The 16,413-nt window shown below is 32.8% G+C and overlaps 6 protein-coding genes across 9 annotated transcripts; 3 read left to right on the top strand and 3 right to left on the bottom strand.

The window, feature by feature from the left end:
• Positions 1 to 339: 339 nt before the first annotated feature.
• Positions 340 to 1,446, bottom strand: LOC138131768 (stromal cell-derived factor 2). The gene is made up of 3 exons (XM_069048969.1): positions 1,283 to 1,446; positions 723 to 1,085; positions 340 to 665 (listed from the first exon to the last, which is right to left on the bottom strand). Exons 1-3 carry the CDS (start codon positions 1,401 to 1,403, stop codon positions 439 to 441), a joined length of 711 nt encoding a protein of 236 aa, XP_068905070.1. The 5' UTR covers positions 1,404 to 1,446; the 3' UTR covers positions 340 to 438.
• A 139-nt stretch (positions 1,447 to 1,585) lies between these two features.
• On the top strand, positions 1,586 to 9,922 carry Pi4KIIalpha (phosphatidylinositol 4-kinase II alpha). Its single transcript, XM_069048962.1, has 6 exons — positions 1,586 to 2,239; positions 2,299 to 2,417; positions 8,290 to 8,490; positions 8,542 to 8,673; positions 8,724 to 9,331; positions 9,379 to 9,922. Exons 1-6 carry the CDS (start codon positions 2,023 to 2,025, stop codon positions 9,458 to 9,460), a joined length of 1,359 nt encoding a protein of 452 aa, XP_068905063.1. The 5' UTR covers positions 1,586 to 2,022; the 3' UTR covers positions 9,461 to 9,922.
• LOC138131761 (uncharacterized) lies at positions 2,515 to 5,403 on the top strand. Its single transcript, XM_069048959.1, has 2 exons — positions 2,515 to 2,797; positions 3,195 to 5,403. The coding sequence occupies exon 2, from the start codon at positions 3,199 to 3,201 to the stop codon at positions 5,311 to 5,313; it is 2,115 nt and encodes a 704-aa protein (XP_068905060.1). The 5' UTR covers positions 2,515 to 2,797; positions 3,195 to 3,198; the 3' UTR covers positions 5,314 to 5,403.
• On the bottom strand, positions 9,862 to 10,364 carry NdufA3 (NADH:ubiquinone oxidoreductase subunit A3). Of its 3 annotated transcripts, none has more exons than XM_069048972.1 (2): positions 10,232 to 10,364; positions 9,862 to 10,167 (listed from the first exon to the last, which is right to left on the bottom strand). In XM_069048972.1, exon 2 carries the CDS (start codon positions 10,156 to 10,158, stop codon positions 9,934 to 9,936), a length of 225 nt encoding a protein of 74 aa, XP_068905073.1. In that variant the 5' UTR covers positions 10,159 to 10,167; positions 10,232 to 10,364; the 3' UTR covers positions 9,862 to 9,933. The 3 variants fall into 3 exon arrangements, with proteins under 3 accessions (XP_068905073.1, XP_068905071.1, XP_068905072.1); XM_069048970.1 differs by having other exon boundaries at positions 9,862 to 10,179; positions 10,232 to 10,355; XM_069048971.1 differs by having other exon boundaries at positions 9,862 to 10,185; positions 10,232 to 10,349.
• A 19-nt stretch (positions 10,365 to 10,383) lies between these two features.
• Positions 10,384 to 14,142, top strand: LOC138131762 (beta-catenin-like protein 1). The gene is made up of 4 exons (XM_069048960.1): positions 10,384 to 10,526; positions 10,595 to 10,795; positions 10,856 to 11,110; positions 12,894 to 14,142. Exons 1-4 carry the CDS (start codon positions 10,497 to 10,499, stop codon positions 14,079 to 14,081), a joined length of 1,674 nt encoding a protein of 557 aa, XP_068905061.1. The 5' UTR covers positions 10,384 to 10,496; the 3' UTR covers positions 14,082 to 14,142.
• Positions 14,143 to 14,516: 374 nt separating this feature from the next.
• On the bottom strand, positions 14,517 to 16,399 carry LOC138131765 (dual specificity protein phosphatase MPK-4-like). 2 transcript variants are annotated; one of them, XM_069048963.1, is made up of 2 exons: positions 16,265 to 16,399; positions 14,517 to 16,206 (listed from the first exon to the last, which is right to left on the bottom strand). In XM_069048963.1, exon 2 carries the CDS (start codon positions 16,188 to 16,190, stop codon positions 15,270 to 15,272), a length of 921 nt encoding a protein of 306 aa, XP_068905064.1. In that variant the 5' UTR covers positions 16,191 to 16,206; positions 16,265 to 16,399; the 3' UTR covers positions 14,517 to 15,269. The 2 variants fall into 2 exon arrangements, with proteins under 2 accessions (XP_068905064.1, XP_068905065.1); XM_069048964.1 differs by having other exon boundaries at positions 14,517 to 16,225; positions 16,265 to 16,358.
• Between the last annotated feature and the right edge of the window lie 14 nt (positions 16,400 to 16,413).

Here is a 16,413-nt window from a genome sequence, read left to right as displayed (position 1 = left end):
TTGACAATTTGACATGCATTCGGGATATTACAAGTGAAAGGATCGGGTGTTCATTTAAATTTATCGTCAAAGTTGGTGTTGAAGAGTCGATTGTGAACGCATCAGAGATTACGATCACGTTCAGCGTTCAACTATTTACTTCTAACCTCACTTTTTGCGTTGTTTGTGTTTTTATTCTGCCGACTGACGAGTGATGCGTTCACAATCGACTTTTCAATGCCAACTTTGAGGATAAATTTAAATGAACACCCGGTAATAAGTAATGAAGAGTGTATTAAAAATTGACAGTATTTTATCACTGAGCACATACAAATTTCAGTTTGACAAACAAAAAAAAAATTGTACACGTTGACGTTGTTTTTAATTGTATTTTACATATGTATCACAATTTACTATTTTTATAAATTTACAAATAAATTAAAAAATTAACTAACTAAATTATAACTCAGTATGTGCCATGTGCATATGTCTTGCTGCTAAATCTGCTGCATGTAAAAAAATTCCTTCCATAGTTTGCCAATGAACAGAACCTGTTGATGATCGAACACCTACCACTTCCATTTGTCCATTGATAGGTCTGCCAAATGTTTTACCAGAGGCTGATAAATACATGTCAGTATCTAAATGCTTAAGCATGACACTATCATCTCTTAACCAGCTATCACCTAAATCATTAAATGGTAAAATAATTACTGATTCATCAACATTAGGTTTTTATATACCTGCACATATAACTACCCAATGATCTCCTGAATCACCTTCACCATTATCTCCATAACAACTAATTTCTTGATATCCACTTAAAGGACTTGAAAAATGATGGGAATGCAAATTCTTTTTTGTTTCTAAATGTTCCAATCTTATGGTAGATCCACATTTGATTGGTTCACCTCTAAGACAAACTTTGTCAGATTCTGCCTTAATGACCCAATGACTGTTAATATCCTCTTGTACTTCAGTGGCAGTTACTGACTGCTGTCCACTGCCAGTACCATACTTAACATCATGAGAATGTAATCTAACCCGATAATCAGTGTTCATTAATTTCACAACAGATCCACATGTTACATATCTTTGTTTTGCACCTGCAAAAAATGATTTCTTTTTTTATGTATATTATACAATTTCCATTTACAAAAAATAAATTTTTGACTTTAAATTAATTTCAACGTGAGTATTAATTTTGCACCAATCAGAATGAGCCACAACAGAAACCGATAATAAACATTACGTAGAATAAATAAAACACAACTTGGAAACTTTTTAAGATAAATGTACTCACATTCAATCGGTGGTATATAATTATTAAGACATAAAATTCCTACGGTGACACAAAACAGTTTTCGAAAATTTTTCATCTTTCCGCTCCGTGACGGCACTAAATTTGACAGCTTTAAATGCATAATCACAGAACACAATGCATAATTACCAACCTCCCAATCTGGGTTTTGGCTACCAACTTACGTAGATGTAGATAACTAGTCGGGGGAAATATAGTCATCGAAATGATTCAGAAGATAAGATAAGGGCAGATAAATAATTTATTGTGTATTTAATATCATCAGAAGCACAAAATTTCTATAAAATAGAGTTAAGCAGGTGAAAATGTGTAAATTCTAACATGCCATGGTGTAATTGTTAATGCCAACTGTTCGCGTATATGATAAAAAGACCCAGAATTCAGGTTGAAACGACATTTTATTATTTTATAATTTTGTTCTTGGGTGACATCTGAACTCACTGAATTTGTAATTAAATGATGTGACTTTTGAGTGTTCATAGTGCAAGATTCTTAATTTTTAATGCGAAGTTAGTGTTATCATGTTGTATATAATTTGTAGTAAGTTTTCGTTTTCATTCGCAGATTAAATTCTAGTCAATTAATAATGCGCTTATAATTTTTAATGCAATTCTCTTGTAAAGTGTTTTAAATTAGTATAGGTTAAAACAAAAAAAAATCCATATCAATTAGTGAAACGAAATAAATGCAAAGAACCAGAACAAAATTTTCGAAATCGGGTGATGAGTGCCAGTGAGACTGTTCCTATTTTAGCAAACTCTAGTGTGACGGTAAACGAAGTGCAGAGTGCCTTGTCTGTTGCTTGTAGTGATAGTTCAGCAGAAGACGTACCTTTAGTTCCAGAAGTCATATTTGAATCAGCATTGGATTCCCCAGGTTTAAATAGAGAATCACAGCCACTCTTAGGAGGGCTTGATGTCTCTTACAATCAGTTCCCAGGTAACATTATAAAACATGCCCCTACACAAATTAAAAATCGTCGTTTAATTATTTTGTAGATGATCCAGCCTTCAGTGATTTGGTTTGGCAAGCTGAAGTTGCCATTGATAATGGCATTTTCCCAGAACGAATTTCTCAAGGTTCCAGTGGGTCATATTTTGTCAAAAACCCATCTGGGGTTAGTATTTTTTCAGTTCTTAGTACTAGTTGTTAGATATATACTATAACATTTACACTTAACAGAGTTTTTTTAATTTTGAAAATCCCTAAAACAACTCGACGCTGTTATGCTGAAACGACTCAAGCGACAAAAAAATCGGAATTGAGGTAAGTACACCATTGGAAAGAGGAGCTTGAGCCGAATCTATTCGTACCATTGGATGCAGCGACACCACGGGTTTTAACGGATTTTTTTGCATTTAAATTTGCCTAAGCGCCTTCGTTTTATATTCGACGATGATCGTTTTGTCACACTGCGGCTTAAGCGCCAGTTTTACCCGCCTTTTCACGAGAGTGAAAGTTGTGCGTTTGTTTCATTGTTTTCTGCAGAATAAACTGGTAAGTAATTATTATATTTGATAATTATGGTTACTTAAGACTAATTTAATACAATTTACAATTAAATATGTTTAAATACAATTAAATTAAATAGTCAACATGATAATTTTTGTGTCATGTGGCGGTTAAGTCGAAATGTTGTAGTCTGGTGTCAGTTTGACTTAAGTGACGTTTTCTGTACTAATTCTTATGACAGAAATCTTCTAAAGTTTTGTAATTTTTTGTAATTATAGAAACGCTTTTTTCTGTAGTTTTGAGCAACAACATAACTGCATTTTATATGTGATTTTCTCTTATTATTTAAAATAATTTGTTTGAATATTAAATAGAAAAAAACATGTTTCCAAATATTCATGTCGCTTGGGACGCTTGCAATGAAAAAATATTGGATTTTCAGAACAATGAAGACGGCCACGCATATTTCACGCACCGAGAAAATGTTGGCCATGGTTAACGAAAATAATAATTCTGACAGCTGCAATGTGGATGATGATGATCCTTTAATACTGGAAGCAATGAATCAAGAAAAAAATCTTCTCTCGTTAATAAATGCGAAGGATAATAAATGTTCTACAGATAATACAGTGCAGGAAAACGTGGAAATTGAGAAAAATCTCATTCCGAGTACAAGAGGTCAAGAAATGCACAACAACGCGATCATCATCAGCTATGATGAAACTATGACAGATATTCAAAATCCTGCTGAAAATAATATGGAACGAGATGATGAGGATAGTGAAGATTTGGTAGAAGATAATAACGACATGACGTTTCAGAAAAGAAAAAGGGTCGAGAGCATCAGAGAAATTAATAAAAAAAGAAAAATTAAAGGAGAAGAGTATAAAAATTACAAAGGAGAAACGTTACCAAAGAAGACTTTATTGCCAAACCCCTGTCAAAACAAAAAATGTCAGAATAACTGTCAAAGGTATTCTGAAGATGAACGAGAAAAGATTTTCAAAAATTATTGGTCACTAGGAAGTATGACCAGCAAAGAATCTTTTATTCTAAACTGCATCAAGGTGGTCAAAATAAAAAGAAAAAGAAGTAACAGTAACAAGAGATGCCGCACTTTTGAATATTTTCTGCCCTTTGTAAATGAAGATGAAAATGGAGTTACTCAGAACCAAGTTTGTCAGCAGTTTTTACTAAATACACTTGATATTTCGCAAAGGAAACTTCGCACTGTAAGAGGCAGAATTAATCTGGACGAAGCTGATACACAGACACCCGTGTCGAAAAAAACAACCTATTCTGAAGCCCAGCTAAGAAATTTCGATATTTTTGTTCAAAGTTTGCCGGCAGTGCCTTCCCATTATTGCCGAAGTTCGACCTCAAGAAAATATCTTCCGTCAGAAATAAAAACTTTTGAAAATTTGTATAGGATGTATGTGCGAAAGCAAGAAGGACAGGTTCACATTAAAAGAGGCGTTTTCATGAAATTATTTAAAAAAAATTATAATATCGGTATCCATGTACCACGTAAAGACAAATGTAAAAAGTGTGAATCACATAAAAACAAAGAAAATAAACAACCTGCTGATATTGAGATTTATAATAATCATATAAGCGAAAAAGATTATGTAAAGAAAATATTTCTGGAAGATCAAGAGAATAGTAAGACTGACCAAAACAAAATTGTGGCCAGTTTCGATTTGCAAAAAGTGCTGACCACACCCCATGGCGACAGTTTTCTTCTTGGGTTCTCCAGAAAATACGCCGTGTATAATTTCACAGTATACGAAACTGGAACCCGAAATGGTTACTGTTACGTTTGGGAAGAGAGAAACGCCCAGAGAGGAGGGAACGAAATATGCACATGTTTATTTATGTATTTGCAAAATGTTGACCAACAGAAGAACCAAGTATGTCATCTTTCTTTGTATTGCGACAACTGCATGGGTCAAAATAAGAACAGGCAAATGCTGGCAATGATACAGCACTTTTTGTCTTTAAGTAAGAAAATTCGTACAGTATCTATAACGTACTTAGTTCCTGGACACACATATATGCCAGTAGATTCAATGCACGCCGTGATTGAAAAAAGTATCCAGAAATGCGTGATCCAGGCACCGTCAGAGTGGCCGACAATTTTACGGAATGCGAGGCTAAAACCTTCGCCATACGTGGTAAAGGTTCTGCACTATTCCGACTTTTTAGACTGGAAAAGTTTTTCTAAAAAAATTAAAATAAAGGACGGACGGAAAGATGTTAAAATTACAACTATAAAAAAGTTATTTTTTGAGAAAGGAACAGATGATGTGAGATACAAAATAAACTTCAACGAAGAGGAGTACTTGGTGGCAAATATAAAGCCCAATCAAACTGGCCAAATTAAAAAGGCCTATGTAGAAGAGCAAAAAATTAATCCAAAAAAACTAGAAAATTTACTAGATCTGTGTCGAACAAATGTGATAAAACCGGAATATCATGCTGAATATTTCAGCCTCAGAAGCAATGCAAATGTACCTGACATATTAGACCAAAGCGATATCGAAGACGAAACCCAAGACTGATAGCAGTGGTAGTAGACTAGTTTGTTTGATTCTGTGATTCCTATATAAGTATTGTTATTGTTTCTTAAAAAAATATATTTATGCGTAATATTGTTTAGCAAATGTATTACAAATATACTATGTACCTTTTGTTTCATATATTATGCTCGATTTATTGGATAAATAATAAAAAAACCATTTAAAAATTGTGTATTTAAAAAAAAATAATTGTTGACTTAAGCAACCAAAAGAAATTTGAAGTTCTTTAGCTGGTTTGATGAAAAGACTTAACCACCTGACTTAAGCGACAGTTACAACTAAAATGTAAGAAAACAAATAGACTCGAGCGACATAAATATTAGACATAAGCAACACGTATGACAGGTTTGAACCACAAAAAAGACTTAAGCGACAACAAAACTATGTTTTACAGTTTTTTTTCCAAACCCGTTATTGGAATAAGATGAAAAATGACAAATGCGTTGAGATTGAAAAGACAAATGTACTAGTTCGGTAATATAAACTCAATATATAAAAAAAATTGTGTTTGAGGTTTTTTGAGATTTTCTCAAAACTTTCCGATTGTCGCTCGAGTCGTTTCAGCATGACAGCATCGAACTGTCCTGAAAAACAAGACTTCAAAATAATACAGTACTTTTTTAAATTGCTCTTTTTATTTACTTGCATTGCAACTATAAAATGTAAGATAAAATGTAGAGCATAGACTGTTTTGTGGAATTTTTGGGGAGGCACTGTTGTTAAGATCAAATAAGTATCATTGGTAAATTCCAAACAATGCATTTGGCTAATTTGAAACATTCATAGATGTTATGTTTTAATGCTTTGTTTCAATTAATATTTTTAATTATTTTTGTGTTACAACTGGAAAACTGAATCAAGTATGTATATACTCTTTTTTTAAGGTTAAAAATGCCGTCCTAGTAAAATTGTTTTTTATGTGGGAATTAATGTGTAATATTAAAATGTAGGGCTTAACCTTTCACATCTTGTTATCTTGACAAGTTCAGAATAGCAATAATTTTAACTGATAAGGGTGAACTTGTTTTTAAGAAATTAAGTGACAAAATTATTTTATTTAACAAATATTCAGCTGAAGTAATTCCCTTGCATAAACATTTTGACATAATCTAACAAAATATTTTGTTCACATGACCATAATAAATAATTTTTGAATCGTAAAAGGAGAAAATGCACACTTTTTATTCACTTCTTTTATTTGTTATTGAACTGGACTTCATTTAGAACAGCTTTATTTAATATTAGGACACAAAGAAGGTTAATAAATCTTAATTGATGATAAATATGTATTTATTCATTTTGGTTATAATGTTTTTCAACTATACAAGTTTTCAGGCTGTTGAAACTGTAAAGCTGGTAACACTACGCACTTATCAAGGCTAACAACGGCGGTGTAATTCGAGAATGTTACTGATAATTATAAATTAGTTTGATGTTAATGTGGCAACCATACTGCTGATGAAAGTAATTTCTGTGAACCTTTTATGCAAAAAAAGTTTTAATACCATATATATACATATTGTACAACTAAATAGTTATGAAAGTCATACTTTTTTTCATGAATTTGCAGTCTGATTAGCGAGTTAATCAAACAAATGAGTGAAAAAAGAGACTTTCATAACGTGTTGTACACGACATTTTTTTTGCATATTGTTGTAAGTCGAGAAATTTGGCTTGAAAGGATTTATGCAAAATAAAAAAACAAATGCATAGTAGGTAACGGGTGTTTTTTTTTTAATTTGGCGTTGAAGAGTCGATTGTGAATGCACTATACGGGTAACGGATCATGGATCAGCTGTTTAAATTTTGCGCTTTTATACGAACGGTGCGTTCTCAATCGACTCTCCAACGCCAACTTCGACGCCAAATTAAAAAAAAAAACACCTTTATTCTTGACAATGAATTGAATAAAATGATTTAAAAAAGTACTACATACTTTCATTACGATTTTTCGTTAAAAAGGTCAACTTTCATAATCAATATGCAAAAAAATAACTTTTATGTGGCCTACAAAAAGAGTAATATCAATTTTATGCGAAATTATGTGCATACTCGTATGTATGTATTAAGTGGGTCACCAAAATGATCAAGTTTAGTTTCTATGTTCACATATTGGTTTAAATAAGTAACAATAGTAGTTAACGTGGGTCTTTAAAACGCTCGTTTTCACTCGCGTTTTAAACTGGCCCACTCATGCCAAAAAAAAGCCCAATTTACACACGAACGAGTTGAATACAATGTTTTTTTGTTCGGCGAGCCCCTTAAAGGCTCCAAAATCGCTAAAATCTTTAAAATTAGCTTGACGTTTCGTTTGGACGAGTTGTGACATTTATCAAAATCCGTTCACACAGGAGAAAATTCTCAAATTCTGACAGTATCGAACAAAAAATGTTGTAAAACCATATCAAAATGAAGTAATTTATACAGTAATTTGCGGGCGTACCATTGTGATCATAAAAAACGACTACAGTTAACTTTGGACGCCACTGAGATTTTTTGAAAATTAGGCTGAGTGAACGTATTGAGGTTTGTCAACCTCAATATTTAAAATTTTTCAAATCCAACAAGTCTGTTCGAATAAGAACGATGCAAATCTGAAGTGGGTGTCTGGAAAACCGTCGTTTTTGCTGTGACAAAAAATAGTGTTTGCATTTCGGGCGTGAACGGCTATTTTGGCCCTTTGGCGTTTATAATCCCTCGGCCCTAAGGGGCCTCGTGCTTATAATTCCGCCGCGGGCCAAAATCGCCCCCTTAATACAAAAATACCTATTATTTGGTGTTCAAATTTGAGTTCTGCTTTATTTTTGGAATGTTTTACTACATGCCGGTGAGAAAGTATAAATTCGCCGGTTTCATAGTCTTATCATCAGCATACATATGCAATAACTGAATAGTATTTGAATATTTTGTAACAGTTATCCAAACTATGTATTTTAGTTATATTTATCGCATTTGCAGAAAATTATTGCCGTTTTTAAACCGAAAGATGAAGAACCCTATGGTCGCTTAAATCCAAAATGGACTAAGTGGATGCATAAACTTTGTTGTCCCTGTTGTTTTGGAAGATCATGCCTAATTCCAAATCAGGGTTATTTGTCAGAGGCTGCTGCTTATTTAGTTGATTCAAAACTTAATCTAAATATTGTCCCTAAGACGAGGGTATTTAAATTCATAATGAAACCTTCCTTTTTGTAATTGTAGCTGTTGTAGGTTGTAAAATTAGTATCAGAAACTTTTAATTATCCAAGGATAGACAGGCAAAAAGCAAGGATGAAGCGAGCTATTATGGAACAGTTTCCTAACGTGGGGTTAAGATTTAATAGGATAGGTCTCCCACCAAAGGTTTTTCTACTCAGCCATGTTAAATATTTTATTTGAAATTGTTGTTTTAGTGTGGATCATTCCAGTTGTTTGTTGATGGGTATAAGGATGCAGATTATTGGTTAAGGAGATTTGAGGTGGAACCTTTACCTTCAAGAATGGCTCAGAAATTTCAACTTCAGTTCGAACGTTTAGTTGTTTTAGATTACATAATAAGAAATACAGATCGTGGAAATGATAATTGGTTAATCAAGTATGAACATCCAACAATTTCAAATGGAAATGGTCCAGTAGAATTAACAGAAACTACAGAGTGGAATCTAGTTCAATTACCTGAGATAAGCATAGCTGCGATAGACAATGGTTTAGCTTTTCCTTACAAACACCCAGATAGTTGGAGAGCTTACCCTTACCATTGGGCATGGTTACCACAAGCCAAAGTTCCATTCAGTAAAGAAACGAAAGACCTTGTTCTACCATTATTAGCTGATATGAATTTTGTACAGGATTTATGTGATGATTTATATTTACTATTTAAGCAAGATAAAGGCTTTGACAGAAGCCTGTATGAAAGACAAATGTCAGTAGTTAGGGGCCAAATTCTTAATCTTACCCAAGCTCTTAAGGATGGAAAGTCTCCAGTGCAGCTAGTACAAATGCCAGCTGTTGTTGTGGAAAGGTGAGACAATACGTTTTACATATAGTACTTTCAATAGTGTGTTGCAGATCACAAAGCCAACAAACGTCTCGATTTTTCAACTTCACACAACGCTTCCAAGACAAAAGCCCCTTTTTTTCATGGTGTTAACATATTTCTTTTTTTTTTATATATCTACATGATGAAATTAGGCCAGAGATTTTTTAATACACTATATAAATACAGTACTATTGCTGTTATTTTAACTAGGAGATTTTTTAATCAAATAATTGTGAGATTTATTTTTCCTCATGCAAGGTACAGTGGGGAGCACGGAATTTCGCACGCCAATTTGTACGTCATTAAAAAAAAACTATCTAGTCTAAGCTTTATTGTCATTATAATCAATAATGAGGTGGGATACGCATGATATATGTGATCATGACTGATGTTTCACCTAAACTGTCACGAAACTGCCGCCAGTAGGTATCTCATTTTAATAAAATTAAGTCAGTGAAATGTCCAATGTGTGCGAAATTCCGTGCTCGCCACTGTACAGTTATAAAAAAATATTCTGAATATATTATTTATTAAACAAAAACAAATGGTACTACAATAAAATGTATATTGATATTTTGGTAGTTTCAATCTTTCCTAACTTTATCCGCTCTTGGGTCATCATGGCGGATAACTGTGTACTCATCTCTGTACCGTCTATTATCTCCGTCTTTAGCGTAATAGTAATAAACCGTACCTACACCTACTACGCTTGCTACTAGGGCTAAGGCACCACTTCCCACAACATCAGGAACTTCATGCCAACCTCTTTTTAGTAGATTCACAAGGCCTCTACTTTGTGCAGTTGCCATTCCTAATACCTGTTTCAAATTCTGTCACTTAAATGAATAAATGCGTGTACTACTAAATAAAACTTTTACATACCTATTACACAACGATTGGTTAAATGAGGATTTAAAATAATAAGCAAAACGTCAATATCAATCTGGTGATAAAGACAAATACGTGCTACTTAGTACTTTTCATTTTTCGTTTAATAATGTTGGCTATGATGTTTTGAATGTTGGTGTTCGTGATTCTAACCTCTTTGATAAAATTTGTCAAAATATTTGACGATAAACAACAAAGTATAAAATAATTTGTATAAAAACCGCTTAGTTTAGAATAAAATCGAATATATTCTTTCGTAATGGATATTGGTGAATTGCTGGATTACAAGGTCAGTTTTCAAATTATGCGAAATGGTTTCACCTTGTTTAAATATACAATTGTAAGTTGATATTTTAGCCTCCACAAGCAGTAAAAAGACCTGTTGAAAATGAAAATGACGATGTCGAGAGACAAAGAAAAATGCGGCGCATTGCAAGAGATAAAGCAAACAAAATGTCCAGAGCTGCTTCACCAACACCATCACTACAAACTCTTGATCAGATTTCAGAAGAAGAAAGACAAGAGATTTTAAAATTTGTAGAAACAGAACAAACTGAGGCAAATAATAAATTGGTCAATATTGAATATTAAATTTTACATTTATGTTTGTATTTGTAGGGAGAAGTTATAGATGAAGCAGCAATTAAGAGAATTGTATTAAATTTTGAGAAAAGAAGCCTCAAAAATAGAGAAATGCGTATAAAATTTCCAGATTCTCCTGAAAAGTTCATGGAGAGTGAATTAGAATTGCATGAAATTCTTCAAGAAATGAGGGTACTCTCAACTGCCCCTGACTTTTATCCTTTGCTAGTGAAACTCCAAATAATTCCAAGTTTACTTGAACTATTAGCACATGACAACACAGACATTGCAGTAAGTAACTATTTTTATTGTTGTATGTACTTGTGAGTATAGCTATAAATAATAATAAACTTAATACATACTTATTGTGCAAATAATTGTCTTTTTAATGTATGATGTAAAACATTTCTAATAGCATGAATCATTCAAACAAACTGTTTAAATCAAAATGCTTATGAAAATATATACTTTTGCCTCTTAAAAAAAAAGCAAAAAAAAAATGAGTTGCAGATCATTTTAAAAGTCAAATAATTATGTAACATGTTGATCTATTAACTTTTTCATTGTAGTTATTTTACAATGCAGCATCACTGCAGAGGTGTGGTATATAATATATGTTATGCAAAGCTCTAAATGTAAAAGAAAATATAGGGTTACTGAAATAATAATAGCGCATGTTATACAACATGTCTCAGAAATAAGTATGTACATTAATTTTAACTGGTAATAGAACTCGTTAATAACAACAATAGGTATATTTGAATATATTTTTTTTCGTAAACCTTGAAGTTATTGAAAGATTTGTCGTAAATTTAAATGCAAGAAAACTTTCACTTGTTTTTTGCTAACTTAAGCACAGCGGCTAACTGCTACGCCTGTTGCTGTGACGTAACCTATAATGATAAGGGTGGAGGAGAAAAAAGAGAATCATATGGTAGATATTAAACGAAAACAATTTTAATAATAAATATTTTAAACTGACCCTACATAAGTGTATTAATCTGTAAAAATTCTCATGAAGTAATCAGATTAATCAGTTAATCACTAATCATTACAAGAAGTGTTCAAAGGGACCGCCGTTATTGTCAATTTAATAATGAAGCCGCCGATGAAATGATTCTTCGCTCTTTCCAGCATTCCTCTGTTATTGTTACAATTATTTGCTGTTCAAATTTCAGTTCTGCTTTATTTTTGTCAAATATACCAAGTCCTTCATGTACCCCCACAAGAAGATGTCGCACGGAAATTCTCTGGGCTCGAGGAGCACTCACGCACGCTTCACCATACACTACACAATATCTATCTAGGTATTCACTATTCGAAAATAAACGCGCCATTTTCACAAAATTTTAGCTCAAATCACAAAATCAACACGTAAACACCTGCCTTGTGGAATCGGACAAAACTGACTAAAAATGCAATCCTCTCAACCTCGGCCGCAGAACGAAAGAACTTTATTCTAAAAACACAATGTTTTGCTCTGATTTTACAAAAACTATTATATCACCGTCATTGGTCATATAACTAGAAAAAACACAGCTCGTTAATTTATGGGCGGGTAAAATACTGAAAAGAAAATTGGATTTCGAAAAAATGGTACATAACAATTTTGTTGTAATTTGTGAGATCTGTCACTGGTTAAAATGAATGTACTTATTTCTTCCTGAAACACGTTGTATACTACATGTGACTTGAAGAGATTAAAATACACATAATTAAATTTCTAGTAAGTAGCATTCAAGTAAAATGAATGTGTTTTTGAAAGTCAAGTCAGGTCAGGTCACTGGTACAGTAAATTTTCCGAGAAATTAACCTATAATGCAAAAAAGGTCATCCGAATCTGCTGAACGGTTCAGAAAAAACTTATATGTAATACATTTTGGGTGACGCGTTAATTATGCGACCCGACGACATTATATCATTAAAATCTTGTCAACAATAGTTGTGCAAAAAAAAATACAAAAAAGCATCAAAAAGCAGCTTATTTTTAAAAATAACAATTTGTTTAAACCTAAAAGTTTAATTTGAATTAGGTTTAATTCCATTTAATTATACCACGTTCCTTCTGTAATAGGTGGGAACAGTTGAACTTCTTCAGGAACTGACCGACGTTGATATACTTCATGAGTCTGAGGAAGGTGCTGAAGCATTAATAGATTCGTTACTTGAGCATCAAGTCATTGCATTATTGGTACAAAATTTAGATCGTTTAGATGAAACAGTGAAAGAAGAAGCCGACGGCGTGCATAACTCATTATCGATAATAGAGAATTTAACGGAATTACGAAGTGATATATGTAACGAGGCTACCAAGCAGGGTTTATTGCAGTGGTTGTTAAAGCGGCTGAAAGTGAAAGCTCCATTTGACCCGAATAAGTTGTATGCTAGCGAACTATTATCAATTTTGCTCCAAAATAATGAGAAAAATAGGACAGCACTAGGGGAAATGGATGGGATTGACACGCTGCTGCAGCAATTAGCATTTTACAAAAGACACGATCCATCAAGTGCAGAAGAACATGAGCTCATGGAAAATTTATTTAATTGTTTGTGCAGTGCTTTAATGGTTGTCTCAAATAGAGACCGTTTCCTCAAAGGAGAAGGTCTGCAATTGATGAATTTAATGTTGAGAGAGAAAAAAACTTCACGAAATGGATCGTTAAAAGTATTGGACTACGCTATGTCGGGACCACATGGTAGAGACAACTGTAATAAGTTTGTTGATATACTCGGTCTACGCACCATTTTTCCACTATTCATGAAAACTCCAAAGAAGAATAGAAAGAAAGTGTTGTCCACAGAGGAACATGAAGAACACGTAACTTCCATTATTGCATCCATGTTAAGAAACTGCCGAGGATCGCAGAGACAAAGACTTATCAGTAAATTCACAGAAAATGATCACGAGAAGGTTGATAGACTTCTGGAATTGCATTTTAAATACCTCGAAAAAGTAGAGGCAATTGATGATGCAATCGATGAAGAAAATGGCGCGGAAGATGATGATGCGAATTATATGAAACGTCTAGAAGGAGGTTTATTCACCCTTCAGTTGGTTGATTATATTATTGTCGAAGTTTGTGCTGCCGGACCTACAAGCATAAAGCAGCGGGTCATGCAGATCCTTAATCTTCGAGGGGCATCGCTGAAAACAATAAGACATATTATGCGAGAATATGCTGGTAACTTGGGAGACGAAGGTGATAAAGAATGGCGAGATCAAGAACAGCAGCACATTTTACATTTGGTTGATAAGTTTTGATGTATTTTTTTCATGCAATAATTTTTAAAACATATTCCAATAAAAATAAAAGTGAAAAGTCTGCTATTTTTTCTTACCTCGGCGCTGAACTCTTTAAGCTGTCCACGATTGGCGGGACCCCTCGGGCCTCACCTCGTTTCCCAAAAAAAAAGAAACAATGCGGCGGGCGAGGACACAAGAAAAAAACTAAATTAAAAAAAAATGTTCCACGCAAAACGACGTGTTCGATTCCCGGGCGGATCTTTTGTAACGGGACATCGCGAGAAACGCCCCTCTCAAGTGAGTTTTCCTTTTCTACGGAAAGCGGAAATCACGGCGAGTCGTGTACGGTGATCGAACGGTCAGAACGATGCGATTTAATTTGAATTTTTAAAATGTACTCGTAACAACAGTACCGACTTAAACATGGGCAAAATATTTAAAGAAAAAACTCAATACATTTTAAAAAATAAATTTATTTTATTTATAAATTTTATACATTAAATAATATCAACAATGATTTAATACATATTATACAATAAAAATGTTATATGTACTTAAAAAACAATAAATTCAGTGTAACACGATACACAATTATTACACACGGTACACCTTTTCAAAAAATGAATCAAAATCATCTATATTGCCGTGCCTTATTTATATTATGCTCTAAACGTTTTACTTAACGCCTTTCTTTATAATAATATAATACCTGTCCAGTAAAACTAGTCCAGATTGTACTAGCGTACAATCCATTATCCACAAATTAACTTTCAATGTATAGCACGCAATCATACTAAAGCAAAAGACGCAACTTATTCTAAAACGGTAGGTAATTAGAAGTGGCAACATAGTCCATTTATACATTACATACATGTTCGTTTTAATACTTTTTTTTATTTACACGTAACACATACCTACATCTGCATCTACAATTTGGTGGAATATCACAATATTTGTCACAATATACCCAATATACCTATACATCGACATTTTTATAATAAAATGCTTTTAATAAACTGAAATGTATAAACAAAGGATCATATGAAATATTAATGATGTAAATAAAACGCCTCACATTTCCGATATTTCCAGCATACAAAAAAAAAAATTATACAATTACTGGAAGACGTTTAAATACTTATATGATTTATAAAAATAATTATAAAACATATAAAATAAATTTAGTTTCAATTAAAGTTCAGGTACTTAGAATGTCATTTCAACATTTTTTACAACATTGGTAAAATCTACTTTGGATGGTGTCAAATAAAAAGCTGGAGCTACTTGAATTCCACAAGGGCATTGGCATCCCATAATCCAACTGAAGGATCCAACTTTAGTATTGCATTTAGGACAATACAATTTGTCTTGAATATTTTGAGTAACATTCATCCAAGCCAAAGGTTCAATAAAATAGGTTTTTGTACAAATTTCATTACTAATTTTATGAGTAATAAGATTAGATTCACATGCCAATACCCTTCGACATTTTTTGCAACGATAAACATTTGGTTCTGGATGAGTCTGAGTCAATCCTGGATCAAATTTTATCAAATCCATGAACTCCTGTGGCAAAATTTTTACTTTCCTTACTTGATTTGCTGCAATGTTTAATCTAAAGATTTTATATTTCATATTGTTTTGATCTATTTTATATCCCATTTCTTTATACAAAATTAACTGAGATACAAATCCTTGATTTGGGTAAACTATACTTCTTTTTATTTTTACTTTTTCAAAAGCTTCCTTGTAACTCAGGTGATATTTTTTCATAATATAAGCTATAATTACAGTAGCACTTCTTGAAACACCAAAATAACAATGAACTAATACTGCTCCTTTAGATATCCCCTCTAATATGAAAGCCTCAGTATCATCAAGGTGGCTTAATAAATCTTCTTTTGGTTGATCAGAAAGCTGAATATACTTTGTAGTTACATGTTTTAATTCCAAAATTTTCCGAGGAAGAGGGCATGTATCAATTGTTAATATATGTGTTATTTTATGCTTTGTAAGAGTATGTATATCTTTGGCTGCTGATAATCCTCCTAGATATAACTTTGGTTCAATAAGATCAATGCTGATGGGGGACAAACTCCAATCATCTCTATGCAGTAACGCATCCATTTGAAAATTTATTTGCCTGAGTTAAAAATTTGTTTCTTAAATAATGATATAATTAAATGACAAACCTTCATTACTTGTAATACAAATCCCTGTTATAAGGTTATAACCTTTATCAGAGATGGTACGTTCCACTAGCTTGCAAATGTGAATGTGGCATTGACATTTAATTTGACACATTTGTATGACGTAAAATTGACAGTTTTACTTTTTTAATGTGGTAACA

This window comes from Tenebrio molitor, chromosome 5, assembly GCF_963966145.1.
Source record: "Tenebrio molitor chromosome 5, icTenMoli1.1, whole genome shotgun sequence".
Classification (NCBI taxonomy): Eukaryota; Metazoa; Arthropoda; class Insecta; order Coleoptera; family Tenebrionidae; genus Tenebrio; species Tenebrio molitor.
The sequence above is the reverse complement of the archived record's forward strand: the minus strand, read 5'-3'. Positions and strand labels throughout refer to the sequence as shown.